This window comes from Oncorhynchus mykiss, chromosome 8 (assembly GCF_013265735.2).
Source record: "Oncorhynchus mykiss isolate Arlee chromosome 8, USDA_OmykA_1.1, whole genome shotgun sequence".
Classification (NCBI taxonomy): domain Eukaryota; kingdom Metazoa; phylum Chordata; class Actinopteri; order Salmoniformes; family Salmonidae; genus Oncorhynchus; species Oncorhynchus mykiss.
This window is the reverse complement of record NC_048572.1, coordinates 88,025,821-88,041,552: the sequence shown is the minus strand read 5'-3', so window position 1 is coordinate 88,041,552 and position 15,732 is coordinate 88,025,821. Positions and strand designations below refer to the sequence as shown.

At 42.9% G+C, this 15,732-nt stretch overlaps 1 protein-coding gene across 4 annotated transcripts in view; it reads right to left on the bottom strand.

The window, feature by feature from the left end:
• acss2l (acyl-CoA synthetase short chain family member 2 like) overlaps positions 1-15,732 on the bottom strand; it is a 42,484-nt gene that overhangs the window by 18,151 nt on the left and 8,601 nt on the right. For 3 of the 4 annotated variants that reach the window (XM_036986662.1, XM_036986659.1, XM_036986661.1), the window contains exons 2-8: positions 14,470-14,644; positions 14,136-14,331; positions 11,072-11,163; positions 10,718-10,821; positions 8,127-8,199; positions 2,333-2,408; positions 1,377-1,461 (exon numbers count right to left, since the gene is read on the bottom strand). In XM_036986662.1, coding sequence (XP_036842557.1) covers positions 1,377-1,461; positions 2,333-2,408; positions 8,127-8,199; positions 10,718-10,821; positions 11,072-11,163; positions 14,136-14,331; positions 14,470-14,602 — 759 coding nt within the window. In that variant the 5' untranslated portion in view covers positions 14,603-14,644. Of the gene's footprint in view, positions 1-1,376; positions 1,462-2,332; positions 2,409-8,126; positions 8,200-10,717; positions 10,822-11,071; positions 11,164-14,135; positions 14,332-14,469; positions 14,770-15,732 lie in introns of those variants that run through there. The other variant, XM_036986660.1, reaches the window with a different exon arrangement.

Genomic DNA, 15,732 nt, shown 5'->3' with positions numbered 1-15,732 from the left:
AACTACACCAGGAGCATGACAGTCAGAATACAGTATAAGTACAGCAGGACCATGACAGTCAGAATACAGTAAAACTACACCAGGAATTACAGCAGGACCATGATAGTCAGAATACAGTAAAAACTACACCAGGAGCATGACAGTCAGAATACAGTAGATGTACAGCAGGACCATGACAGTCAGAATACAGTAAAACTACACCAGGAATTACAGCAGGACCATGATAGTCAGAATACAGTAAAACTACACCTGGAATTACAGCAGGACCATGATAGTCAGAATACAGTAAAAACTACACCAGGAGCATGACAGTCAGAATACAGTAGAAGTACAGCAGGACCATGACAGTCAGAATACAGTAAAACTACACCAGGAATTACAGCAGGACCATGATAGTCAGAATACAGTAAAACTACACCTGGAATTACAGCAGGACCATGATAGTCAGAATACAGTAAAAACTACACCAGGAGCATGACAGTCAGAATACAGTAGAAGTACAGCAGGACCATGACAGTCAGAATACAGTAAAACTACACCAGGAATTACAGCAGGACCATGATAGTCAGAATACAGTAAAACTACACCTGGAATTACAGCAGGACCATGATAGTCAGAATACAGTAAAAACTACACCAGGAGCATGACAGTCAGAATACAGTAGAAGTACAGCAGGACCATGACAGTCAGAATACAGTAAAACTACACCAGGAATTACAGCAGGACCATGATAGTCAGAATACAGTAAAACTACAACAGGAATTACAGCAGGACCATGATAGTCAGAATACAGTAAAAACTACACCAGGAGCATGACAGTCAGAATACAGTAGAAGTACAGCAGGACCATGACAGTCAGAATACAGTAAAACTACACCAGGAATTACAGCAGGACCATGATAGTCAGAATACAGTAAAACTACAACAGGAATTACAGCAGGACCATGATAGTCAGAATACAGTAAAAACTACACCAGGAGCATGACAGTCAGAATACAGTAGAAGTACAGCAGGACCATGACAGTCAGAATACAGTAAAAACTACACCAGGAATTACAGCAGGACCATGATAGTCAGAATAGAGTAAAACTAAAACTACACCAGGAATTACAGCAGGAGGAGGACAGCACATCAACAAACACAACTCAGGTTAAAACTAAATAAAAAAATTTTTAGATTGAACGGTTGTTCAAATCGAAGAAAAAAAGAAGAAGAAGAAGAAAGAAAAGAGCTATTTTAGGCACCGAGAGGTAGATGGTAGATGGTAGATGGTAGATGGTAGATGGTAGATGGTAGATGGTAGATGAACGTCCGTATTCTGGGCACCGGGTAGATGGTAGATGAACGTCCGTATTCTGGTCAAAATCTGGGCCTACCTGCAATGTGTTGGCAACATCTCCATCTTGTGTCCTCAGTGCATGGTGTTTCACTACTAAACATCGTGTAACAGTGGCGGATGCTCTGTGGAGAAAAGAAGAGCAGAGCTGTCGGCATAGATACCGGATGCGTTATCTGTCCGTAAGGGCAGTCAGTGTAGCGCCGCTGAATATTCCCTATACACTGAGTGGACAAAACATTAGGAACACCTTTCTAATATTGAGTTGCACCATCGTTCCCCCTCAGAACAGCCTCAATTCGTCAGGACATGGGACTCTGCACTGTGTTGAAAGTGTTTCCACAGGGATTGCTGGGCCCATGTTGACTCCAATGCTTCCCACAGTTGTGTCCAGTTGGCTGGATGTCCTTTGGGTGGTGGACCATTCTTGATACACAATGACGGGAAAGAGATCATAGCTTTCACCTGGATTCACCTGGTCAGTCTATGTCATGGAAAGAGCAGGTGTTCCTAATGTTTTGTCCACTCAGCTCTACATAGTAGAGTATCTTCCATATGGTGTTTATATGCTGTCATATGTCTTTTGGCTGCGATAGACATACAAGTGCCGTTTCACACACACACAAAATCGCTACGGCGACAGATCGAGATCGCTAGGGGCAACAGACAGATGGGGCTTCCCTGTAGAATCAAAACTCTTGCTGTTGCCCCACCAACCCCACAGCTTGCAGAACAGACAACACTCTCCATCAACAGGGTCTGACTGTGTGTGTGTGTGAGCCACTGCTCCTATCTCAGGGGTTAAGGTAAACAGTATCTGTGATGAAGAGAGAGAGACAGAGACAGACAGATCGATAGACAGAGACAGATCGACAGACAGAGACAGACAGAAAGAGACAGAGAGAGAGAGACAGAGAGAGAGAGAGAGAGAGAGACAGACAGAGAGGGTGCAGTAGGTATAAGCAGAACCATGATAGAGGTGTAAAGAGAACCTACTTCTCCCTACATTTCTCCAGAGCCTCGTCTGCTATCTGTTTCAGGTTGATCAACTTCTCCCCTCTGTACACACCATCTTGAGAGAGAGAGAGAGAATGCAAGTTGATAAGATAAAGTGTTCATCTGAACTGTTGGAGACCCAAGCCCATATAGGAGGTAATTGCTTTAACATTTCTTTATTTAACATTTTATTTCAAATCAAATCAAAATCAAATTTTATTTGTCACATACACATGGTTAGCAGATGTTAATGCGAGTGTAGCGAAATGCTTGTGCTTCTAGTTCCGACAATGCAGTAATAACAAGTAATCTAACTAACAATTCCAAAACTACTGTCTTGTACACAGTGTAAGGGGATAAAGAATATGTACATAAGGATATATGAATGAGTGATGGTACAGAGCAGCATAGGCAAGATACAGTAGATGGTATCGAGTACAGTATGTACAAATGAGATGAGTATGTAAACAAAGTGGCATAGTTTAAAGTGGCTAGTGATACATGTATTACATAAGGATACAGTCGATGATATAGAGTACAGTATATACGTATGCATATGAGATGAATAATGTAGGGTAAGTAACATTATATAAGGTAGCATTGTTTAAAGTGGCTAGTGATATATTTACAACATTTTATTTAACTAGGAAAGGCAGTTAAGAACAAATTCTTCTTTACAATGACGGCCTACACCGACCAAACCCGGACGACGCTGGGCCAATTGTGCGCCGCCCTACGGGACTCCCAATCACGGCCTACGGGACTCCCAATCACGGCCTACGGGACTCCCAATTACGGCCTACGGGACTCCCAATCACGCCCTACGGGACTCCCAATCACGGCCTACGGGACTCCCAATCACGGCCTACGGGACTCCCAATCACGGCCTACGGGACTCCCAATCACGGCCTACGGGACTCCCAATCACGGCCTACGGGACTCCCAATCACGGCCTACGGGACTCCCAATCACGGCCGGTTGTGGCTGGAATCGAACTGAGATGAAGTGCCTTAGAACGCTGCGCCACTCGGGACTCGGGAGCCCCACTTAAGATGTCAGGATGATTGGTCCAACTAGGGACCAGCCACGTCCCACATGCATGGTGTCATCTTATTGGACGACATCAGCCACGTCCCACATGCATGGTGTCATCTTAATGGACGACATCAGCCACGTCCCACATGCATGGTGTCATCTTAATGGACGACATCAGCCACGTCCCACATGCATGGTGTCATCTTAATGGACGACATCAGCCACGTCCCACATGCATGGTGTCATCTTAATGGACGACATCAGCCACGTCCCACATGCATGGTGTCATCTTATTGTACGACATCAGCCAAGTCCCACATGCATGGTGTCATCTCATTGGACATCAGCCACGTCCCACATGCATGGTGTCATCTTATTGGACGACATCAGCCACGTCCCACATGCATGGTGTCATCTTAATGGACGACATCAGCCACGTCCCACATGCATGGTGTCATCTTATTGGACATCAGCCACGTCCCACATGCATGGTGTCATCTTATTGGACGACATCAGCCAAGTCCCACATGCATGGTGTCATCTTATTGGACGACATCAGCCACGTCCCACATGCATGGTGTCATCTTAATGGACGACATCAGCCACGTCCCACATGCATGGTGTCATCTTATTGGACATCAGCCACGTCCCACATGCATGGTGTCATCTTATTGGACGACATCAGCCAAGTCCCACATGCATGGTGTCATCTTATTGGACGACATCAGCCACGTCCCACATGCATGGTGTCATCTTAATGGACGACATCAGCCACGTCCCACATGCATGGTGTCATCTTATTGGACATCAGCCACGTCCCACATGCATGGTGTCATCTTATTGGACGACATCAGCCAAGTCCCACATGCATGGTGTCATCTTATTGGACGACATCAGCCAAGTCCCACATGCATGGTGTCATCTTAATGGACGACATCAGCCACGTCCCACATGCATGGTGTCATCTTATTGGACATCAGCCACGTCCCACATGCATGGTGTCATCTTATTGGACGACATCAGCCAAGTCCCACATGCATGGTGTCATCTTATTGGACGACATCAGCCAAGTCCCACATGCATGGTGTCATCTTAATGGACGACATCAGCCACGTCCCACATGCATGGTGTCATCTTATTGGACATCAGCCACGTCCCACATGCATGGTGTCATCTTATTGGACGACATCAGCCAAGTCCCACATGCATGGTGTCATCTTATTGGACGACATCAGCCAAGTCCCACATGCATGGTGTCATCTTAATGGACGACATCAGCCACGTCCCACATGCATGGTGTCATCTTATTGGACATCAGCCACGTCCCACATGCATGGTGTCATCTTATTGGACGACATCAGCCAAGTCCCACATGCATGGTGTCATCTTATTGGACGACATCAGCCAAGTCCCACATGCATGGTGTAATCTTATCAGCAGGGCTCTAAAATGCTCCTAGATATTTTGTTGTGTGACCTGACATTTTTTATTTTAGGGAACACCAGTGGGAACAGGAAGAAAACATCTCCCAGATAAATATAGTTGTAATGATGGGCTTCGCTGAGGGAAAAAGCGAGCGCAGACTCATTTGGTGTAAAGAATATTAAAGAATACGTCGGTGTTCTGATGACGTCATGGCAACGCCAGTGTCCGCCACTTGGTTTAGCCAGTTAGTGAAACAGTCATTTATTTTTGTATTATTATTATTATTTATTTTACCCCTTTTTCCTCCCCAATTCCGTGATATCCAATGTGTAGTTACAGTCTTGTCTCATCGCTGCAACTCCCGTACGGACTGAGAAGAAGCGAAGGTCGAAAGCCGTGCGTCCTCCGAAACACAACCCAACCAAGCCGCACTGAAACAGTGATTTCTAATGAATGGCTTTCCCATAAAAACTTCTCAAATGATCTGGCATAATGATATCAAATTAAATCTACAATGTTATTTGTGTCACATGCGCCGAATACAACCGGTGTAGTAGACCTTACCATGAAATGCTTACTTTACAAAGCCCTTAACCAACAACTCAGTTTAAAAAAAAAAATTTAGTTGAGAAAATATTTACTAAATAAATTAAAGTAAAAAATAAAATAAAAAGTAACAAAATAACGAGGCTAAATACAGGGGGTACCGGTACCAAGTCAATGTGTGGGGGTACAGGTTAAATATGATATCATGATGATTTGTATCAAATTGAGTGGTGTTTTGTTTTGCAAACTCTACTATTGCGAATGTAGAACAGAAACACTGCCAGCCAAACGCCTGTCTTTTGAGAAGTGCAAATTAAATTAAAGTGCAACTATTCCCACCAAAATATATATATTTATTTTCTTCCCCAGACCTCAAAAGTGGTTTCCTGATGTGGTTTGAGCATAGTTGTGGACTTAGAGCATCCAATTAGTTTTGTTTTTCTATAAGAAAAGTGTGATTGAGAGTGAAAACCCGAGTCGGAAAAAAAACTGGAGGAAATCCGAAACCTGGAAAAACATGTTGGTGTTATTATGGCAAATAAATGTATTGTCTGGTACGAATTCTGAGTGGCTAGTAGATATTTTTAATTTAACTGCTACAGTGGCGGGTGAATCCAAAAGGGAGTTTTTAGGTCCTGTTCTTAAACCATATCGCTGCTCACAGGCATTTGTTTACACCTTGTTAAGTCACGTTACTTCGTTAGCTAGCTAGCTAGCTATAAACAACCTGGTTACTTTACCAGTACACCTTGTTAAGTCATGTTACCTCATTAGCTAGCTAGCTAGCTAGCTATAACAACCTGGTTACTTTACCAGTACACCTTGTTAAGTCATGTTACTTCGTTAGCTAGCTAGCTAGCTATAACAACCTGGTTACTTTACCAGTACACCTTGTTAAGTCATGTTACTTCGTTAGCTAGCTAGCTATAACAACCTGGTTACTTTACCAGTACACCTTGTTAAGTCATGTTACTTCGTTAGCTAGCTAGCTATAACAACCTGGTTACTTTACCAGTACACCTTGTTAAGTCATGTTACTTCGTTAGCTAGCTAGCTATAACAACCTGGTTACTTTACCAGTACACCTTGTTAAGTCATGTTACTTCGTTAGCTAGCTAGCTATAACAACCTGGTTACTTTACCAGTACACCTTGTTAAGTCATGTTACTTCGTTAGCTAGCTAGCTATAACAACCTGGTTACTTTACCAGTACACCTTGTTAAGTCATGTTACTTCGTTAGCTAGCTAGCTATAACAACCTGGTTACTTTACCAGTACACCTTGTTAAGTCATGTTACTTCGTTAGCTAGCTAGCTAGCTATAACAACCTGGTTACTTTACCAGTACACCTTGTTAAGTCATGTTACTTCGTTAGCTAGCTAGCTATAACAACCTGGTTACTTTACCAGTACACCTTGTTAAGTCATGTTACCTCGTTAGCTAGCTAGCTATAACAACCTGGTTACTTTACCAGTACACCTTGTTAAGTCATGTTACTTCGTTAGCTAGCTAGCTATAACAACCTGGTTACTTTACCAGTACACCTTGTTAAGTCATGTTACCTCATTAGCTAGCTAGCTAGCTATAACAACCTGGTTACTTTACCAGTACACCTTGTTAAGTCATGTTACTTCGTTAGCTAGCTAGCTATAACAACCTGGTTACTTTACCAGTACACCTTGTTAAGTCATGTTACTTCGTTAGCTAGCTAGCTATAACAACCTGGTTACTTTACCAGTACACCTTATTAAGTCATGTTACTTCGTTAGCTAGCTAGCTATAACAACCTGGTTACTTTACCAGTACACCTTGTTAAGTCATGTTACCTCATTAGCTAGCTAGCTATAACAACCTGGTTACTTTACCAGTACACCTTGTTAAGTCATGTAACCTCGTTAGCTAGCTAGCTATAACAACCTGGTTACTTTACCAGTACACCTTGTTAAGTCATGTTACCTCATTAGCTAGCTATAACAACCTGGTTACTTTACCAGTACACCTTGTTAAGTCATGTAACCTCATTAGCTAGCTAGCTAACAACCTGGTTACTTTACCAGTACACCTTGTTAAGTCATGTTACCTCATTAGCTGGCTAGCTAACAAAATCGGGTTACTTTTGGGGGCACAGAAAGAAAAGAAAAGGGATATCTTCTTTAGAAGATCAATGATTACAGCAATGAATGAATGACTCATGTCTTGGCACATACTGTAGTCACTCACAAACGTGATGCTCTTAAAGAGACAGTGTAGAATTGTCCATGTAAAGCATCTCAATAGGTAGTGCTTTAACCCAATGTAGAAACCTTGTATTCTTTGTAATTTCAACGAAAGGGTTTTTGTATAAACATTCTTGGTTTTTATAATAAACGCGTCTTTACAGGGTTAAATATTAGTTTCTAGAGCACAACTGGCTGGCTAGCTTCAAAAGCAGCTAGAATTCATATAGACCCAATATGCTATATCTCAAATCAGCAGCTAGAATTCATATAGACCCAATATGCTATATCTCAAATCAGCAGCTAGAATTCATATAGACCCAATATGCTATATCTCAAATCAGCAGCTAGAATTCATATAGGCCCAATATGCTATATCTCAAATCAGCAGCTAGAATTCATATAGGCCCAATATGCTATATCTCAAATCAATGAAAACAAAATACATCTTCTGGTGCTCCTAGATTTTATGTTGTGCTCCCAACTTGTTGAAGTTGGGAGCACCAGTGCTACCAATTAATTTTTTACATTTAATTTATTTAGAGTGGCTGATGTCCAGGGCTCTATCTTACCTGCAGTCACCAGGATACTACACTGGGAATCCATGATCCTCTCACACAGAGACTCAGCGGAGAAGCCTGCAAACTGAACACACACACACACACACACACACACACACACACACACACACACACACACACACACACACACACACACACACACAAAGGTCAACTCAGTGAGGTTGTACAATATGTATAACAGGGCGAGACGCCAACATCTAATGGAGTCATTTAACAGAACATTGTGATTGATTGAATCAACATTTGTTCAATATAAAAAAGTATTTGAGGTTAGAGTTAGCCTGGTCCCAGATCTACTTTAGCCAAAGCACACAGCTTTACCATTTACTGTAAGCCTGCTCCTTTAAAAGAAAGAAAAAATAAAAGCCACTTCTGCATTGGACCCGGTTAAATAGTTCACAGTTTAACATTTTTTTTTTTTAAAGTGTCTTCCTACCTCTCAATGTGACCATAGCGTTTTAATATGAAATACATTTTAGAACGTGACGGACTCTGGACCTTATCGTTTAAAAAATTATACTCAGCAAAATGGCATTGAATACAAAAACATTTCTAAACTTAAAAAATAAATAAAAATAAAAAATGTGCCTAGTTGTTTCAAACTACATGAGAAATCATGCTACATCAGATTAGAAGTAGTGATACTGCAAATGCCCCAAAAACAATCAAAACATGGGCAACAATCTCTTATGTCCCGTTCGTGAATCATAAAACAGTAGACAGCTCATAGAACAATGGTCCAGCAGGAAGGGGAACACTTACACTCTAAAATAGGTCTAAATATAGTCCCGCGTACTACATTAAAAAATAACCTTGGGGACACACAAGACATGAGGTATTGTTCAACTACAAGGCTATAAACTCTACTTGAGACGCAGAAGTTATGACCGAAATAGTGTCTGGCTCAGCTAGCGGCTAAAATTACTATACATGTATTCTTGCTATGATCCTGGCCCAAATAGCATGCTGACAGTTCTAGTGTGGCTGGTCCACATTTTAAGGGAATAGGTTTGCCATTATGGGGCACTATGTAGGGAATAGGGAGCCACTTGGGATGCAGACCCGTTTGCAGGTGTTATCCCAACTGCTACTGAACAGCTGATAACTCTGCAAGGCGAGGTCAGGCAGAACCGACAGGGGCAGGCATGACCCCATTCTCTACAGAAACCCCCCCCCCACCACTAATATTAACACTGCTCCTTTATGTCAGTCAATACAGTCAGGACACAGAAACCAAAAACGGTCAATTACAGTGTGGAACATCTACACACCTTATTAAGACTGCATTAGTCATATTAGCTAGCGGAGCTATAAAAAAAAAAAACAACCTACATAGGCAGTAGATCAGGGAGCTAACACATAGTCTTCAGGTTAAGTCTCAGAGAAGGCTCCTCATCGTGAGAGCCACTAGATGATCAAACCACCTCCACTAAACTTAAAGCAGGGATTGATATTGAAGTCTGAAAAGGCACTTGACCATCAGGCAAGTCAGGAGTATTTTTTTGGGGGGGGGGGGGGTTTGCTCGAAGATTATGATCACTTAGCCGAAAATGTAAATTAGCTATTTTACACTCAGAAACGACATATATTGCCAGAAAGATCAGTCCTGGAATTCTTTGTATTTTAGTTATCAGTAAAAAAGCAGGCTCAACTTGTCTGACTGTCATAAATTGTCTGTCTTTCACTTAAACAAAATGGGGAGGAACTGGAAATATCAGTTTTAGGCTACTGGAATGCTTTCCAGTTTGGGTGTTTTCACTATAAAAACGAAATAACAATAAATCGGCTGTCCAATGGGAGAGCAGGGCTAGCTCAACTAGCACGACCGCTCAGTTCGCTTGTGTAATGGAAATATTTACGATATTATTTTATTTATGTAACATTTTATTTAACTAGGCAAGTCAGTTAAAAAAAAACAAATTCTTATTTACAATGACGGCCTAAACCCGGCCTAACCTGGACGACGCTGGGCAAATTGTGCGCTGCCCTATGGGACACCCAATCACAGCCTGGATTCGAACCAGGGACCTGTAGTGACGCAGTTCCTTAGACCGCTGCGCCACTCGGGAGCCCAGGTGAAGTTCATATTCAGTTTAAAGGTGATTAACAGAATGTTTAGCATCATTCTATATTTCTGTCTTTCTGTAATACGTATGATGTCCAGTGTGGTTTTTAACACTGGTCACAAGACTAGAGACTACGTTCTGGATTTAAACTCACATCTGTTGATAGTGATTGACGCCAGACTGAAGGCACAAGGACAGAGGACACTGATTGTTATTGTCGTCTGTAAAACACACGTGTGTGTGTGTGTGTGTGTCTTTTTGTTTGAACAGTCGTCTACTGATTAGGATATACGGGGGGGACCTTCTCAGAGAAGACCAGTTAGACATTTTCCTCTGTTTCTGTGCTGGGTGGTGTCTCCCTGTTGCAACTTGGAATAAACCCGGGATTGATTTCTGATCCACTTCATCTCTTCTCATTTGTTCACCATTGAGATTGCTATGGGATACAAACCCCCCCCCCCCCCCCCCCCCCCCCGGGGCAATAGGTCAACCCATAATGTCAATCCCTGCACTGACCACGATGGAGTGGACAGCTCCTATCCTGGTGCAGGCCAGCATGGTGTACACCAGCTCTGGAATCATAGGGAGGTAGATGGCCACCCTGTCTCCCTTCCTCACTCCTGTAACACACACGCCAGAAGACAAAATGGTGGAGGAGATAGATACACATAAATGGTATTTAGCTCTATATGATAATGTTAAGTTAAAGGGTGATGTTGTGCTGGTTTTGACGGGGAAGCTGAGTATTTAAAACATTTCTAAAGAAAAGCGCCACCATTTATGAATGTTCTTCACAAGGGCAGTCAATTGGGAAAAAGTGGTAAGCTAGCCTATTTCTTTCATATGCCACACTGAGGTGTACCGTCTTACCCATCTGCTTCAGAGTGTTGGAACACCTGCACACCTGTCCAAGCAGCTGACCGTAGGTGATGGCCTCGTGGTGATCAGGTGAGTTCCCCTCCCTAGAGAACAGACATTTAAAAAAAACATCAAGCCTTTATCTGAATCAATACAATATAAAAACATCAAGCCTTTATCTGAATCAATACCATATAAAAACATCAAGCCTTTATCTGAATCAATACAATATAAAAACATCAAGCCTTTATCTGAATCAATACAATATAAAAACATCAAGCCTTTATCTGAATCAATACAATATAAAAACATCAAGCCTTTATCTGAATCAATACAATATAAAAACATCAAGCCTTTATCTGAATCAATACAATATAAAAACATTGAGCCTTTTTTTTTATCCGAGTCAACAATTCAGGTCATGTTGTCATTCATCACAGTCAGTTAGAAGACACACCTACCTGAAGAGGACACCTATTCCCTTATTGTGTCATTTTGGACTAACCCCAAGTGCCATTACGTTCAAATCCAGACTTTTGTTTTAAACTTTCCAATGACTTCTCCTCAGTCCTCAGGTTGCGTCATGTATAAAACACAACTTCTGTCATTTCAATCCAAAAATGTAGCAATGCATCCTGTCGTTTCCTCAGATAGACAGGATGTTCTCCTTTAGCAGCTTGTTCAGTCTATATTCGGGTTTGAATGCTCGTCCGATGTCGGTCTGTCTGCTTGTTTAGTTATGTGGCACACTGTTGCACAAGTCTGTCTCAACTCCCAAGCCCCCGACCCAGTTACCATGGCAGTCTGCCTGGGTAAAGCTTGGATCTGACCTCACCTGTTGTACTGTAGATAGCTGATGATGTTAATGTCAGCTATGTGCACGACGAAGATACGTGGCTGACTGTGTTACCTAGTATGGCATTATTAACTGTTAAAGATACCCAGATAATACAACGATCAAGAGCAGACCAATGACTGTGAAGCTGGCCAGGAAGACTAGGCATCAGTCTGACTGCATGCTGAAGACACAGAAAGCAGACCAATGACTGTGAAGCTGGCCAGGAAGACAAGGCCTCAGTCTGACTGCATGCTGAAGACACAGAAATGACCATCTCAAGCATTCAGCTAACCTTACAGCTACAGCTAACCTTACAGCTAACCGTACAGCTACAGCTAACCTTACAGCGAACCTTGCAGCTACAGCTAACCTTACAGCTACAGCTAACCTTACAGCTACAGCTAACTTTACAGCTTGGGGACGCAGGGTAGCCTAGTGGTTAGAGCGTTGGACTAGTAACCGGAAGGTTGCAAGTTCAAACCCCCGAGCTGACAAGGTACAAATCTGTCGTTCTGCCCCTGAACAGGCAGTTAACCCACTGTTCCTAGGCCGTCATTGAAAATAAGAATTTGTTCTTAACTGACTTGCCTAGTTAAATAAAGGTAAAATAAAAATAAACAGCTAACCTTACAGCTATCTGGATAGTACAATGATTGAGAACAGGCCAGTGACAGTATCAAGGCAGCGTCTCAATTCCCTTAACAAGAGTGGCACCTGGCACCAGTGTTTTACAGTGGTCTGACGACAGACCGTGTTTAGTCTAGGACCTGCAGGTATAACACACCATATTCTATCGTTACCATGTCATATCACGTGAGTGATTTCCAAGAATGTACACAATTTCTTCTATCAGGCGCAATGAGTAATGTGAAAGCACTAGCCAGATAAAGGCTGTCTGGTCGTGGATCTCGCTGTAACGGTCCGTATTCTGTCGTTACGTCGTCATCAGAAGTGTCACTTATAATGGTGATTTCAGTTTCAAGGAACTCCTAAATGACACAATACATTATTTACCATTAATTTCTATTGGGCACAAAAATAATCTGTAACACAACCAAAACAAACAGCAAATTCATCCAACAAGTTTGTAGAGTCACAAACTTGATGTAATCATTGCGTGCTATGGGAATATGGGACCAAATACTGAACTTCAAGACTACTTTAATACACATACAAGTGAATTTGTCCCAATACCTTTGGTCCCCTAAAATGGGTGGACTGTGTACAAAACGTGCTGTAATTGCTAAACGATGAAAATAACGTGAAATTAAAGTCTGCACTTTAAAATCCAAAGAGACAAAACAACAAAATTGCCAGTTTTTGTAAAAATAAAAAAAAAATTGAAAAAACGTTTATAATTTAAAAAATATATTTTGTATTTAACTTGGCAAGTCAGTTAAAGAACAAATTATTATTTACAATGATGGGGCTTGTTCAGGGGCAGAACGACAGATTTTTTCCCTTGTCAGCTCGGGGATTTGATCCAGCAACCTTTAGGTTACTGACCCAACACTCTAACCACTAGGCTACCTGCCGACCCTACACTCTAACCACTAGGCTACCTGCCGACCCTACACTCTAACCACTAGGCTACCTGCCGACCCTACACTCTAACCACTAGGCTACCTGCCGACCCTACACTCTAACCACTAGGCTACCTACCGCCCCTACACTCTAACCACTAGGCTACCTGCCGCCCCTACACTCTAACCACTAGGCTACCTGCCTCCCCTACACTCTAACCACTAGTCTACCTGCCGTCCCTACACTCTAACCACTAGGCTACCTGCCGTTAAAACAGCTTATCTTCTGACTCTGATGTCAGGTGTTAGGTTAATGTATACTGAGACAAACAGGTAACTAACACCCTCATCTCAGCCCTGGCACTCTGAGAAACAGGTATTACTTGTCTGAGAAGTTAGATTTTCACACATTGACAAAGTAAATATTTGGTCACTTATGACATGAAAAGCTCAGCCACACACACACACACACACACACAGCCACACACACACAGCCACACACACACAGCCACACACACAGCCACACAGCCACACACACACACACACACTAAGCCAGGGTGTTGATGTAGATACTGAATGAATAGTAGGTCCGTAGTGTCTAGGGGACTTCCTGTCCCGTACTGGGGCGCTCCAGGGAGACTTGTATGCTACAGACGGTGGCTCAAAATGTCTTCATCTTTTTCTGAACAAGTAGAAACAGTCAAATGCAACTTACCAGTAGAACGCCACTCGTTCACCAAGGTTCTTGTCCTTCACGTTCCTGTCCAGGACGTTGTAACACATGTTAGTTGTGGCTCCCTCCATGCATTTCACATAGATGTTCCCTTTGGTCACGTCGAAGTTATACTGCAGGATCTGACCCGTGGGAGGTTTCTTCCAATAGAAATCACTAGCGACCTCTTTCCAGAATGCTACAAGAAAAAAGGACATACAGATTTTCGTTCAGAGCACGCAGACAGAGACAGAGACAGAGACAGTACAGTGTATTGCAGATGAGTCTTCAGTTATTCTGCGAGCAACAAGCACGGCTAACAGCCTTCTTAACCTACCGTCCGGCTCCTCAATAGACTTCTTGTAAAGTTCCAGATAACAGTTGAAGTCAGGCACATGAGCATCCTTCTGCAAACCCTCCGGAGGATGGTACATCTTGTCCTCTATGTGTTGAGAGCCAGGGACCACCATCGTTGATAGCTCTATCTACAGTACGTCTGTCTGTCTATCTGACTGGAGAGAAAGAGATTTAGAGGTGAGGCCAGGCAGTCACTCCACTGATTTGATTTGTCTATCATCCGAGGCGTAGAGGAGGGGAGAGACTAGAAGTGTGGCCAGGCACAGACAACTACAGAAAGCTTCAGGCATTGGAGCAGTACCTTGTGCCTACACTCTGGCCACACCCCTAATGCCTGCTTTGGTGTCCCTTCCACAGCCTGCTTAGTGCCAAGGGAGCCAATCAAAACACTCAACATGGCACTCCCACCTTTTCATTGGCTGAGCGGCCCCTGGTCTGTTGATCACATTATTTTCAGAGATATTCTGTATGAGGGGCATCGGTAAGCTGGTTGTGACTAGACGAAGAACAGCTACAACCGATAGTGACTTTTTCATAGCAGGTTAGGAGAGAATTTTAGCTAATCCTAACCTTAACCTAATTCTCCTAACCTGCCACGTTAATTCTCCTAACTTCCGGTTGTAGGTGTACTTCCTCTATTCAGAACCATGAATGCTAGGCTGAGACAGACAGACAGACAGACCGACCAGAACAGACAGACACAGTACAGCCAGCCAGCCAGCCAGCCAGACAGACATTCAGAGAGACAGTACAGCCAGCCAGACAGACAGACATTCGGAGAGACAGTACAGACAGCCAGCCAGCCAGACAGCCAGACAGACAGAGACAGACAGACATTCAGAGAGACAGTACAGCCAGCCAGACAGTCATTCAGAGAGACAGTACAGACAGACCGTACAGCCAGACAGCACAGACAAACAGTACAGACATTCAGAGAGACAGACAGTACAGACAGTACAGACATTCAGAGAGACAGTACAGCCAGACAGACATTCAGAGAGACAGTACATTCAGAGAGACAGTACAGACAGAGTCAGACAGTACAGTGTATTCTGTATTCCTGAAGCAACAACCTCCCCCTTAATTAAGCTAAACACTATACCAGACACACAGACAGACAGACAGACAGACAGACAGACAGACAGACAGACACACACACAGACAGAGACAGACTATTCTGTATTCCTGAAACAACAACCTCCTCCTTAATTAACACTATGCCACTTTTGTTTTGGAGACGATT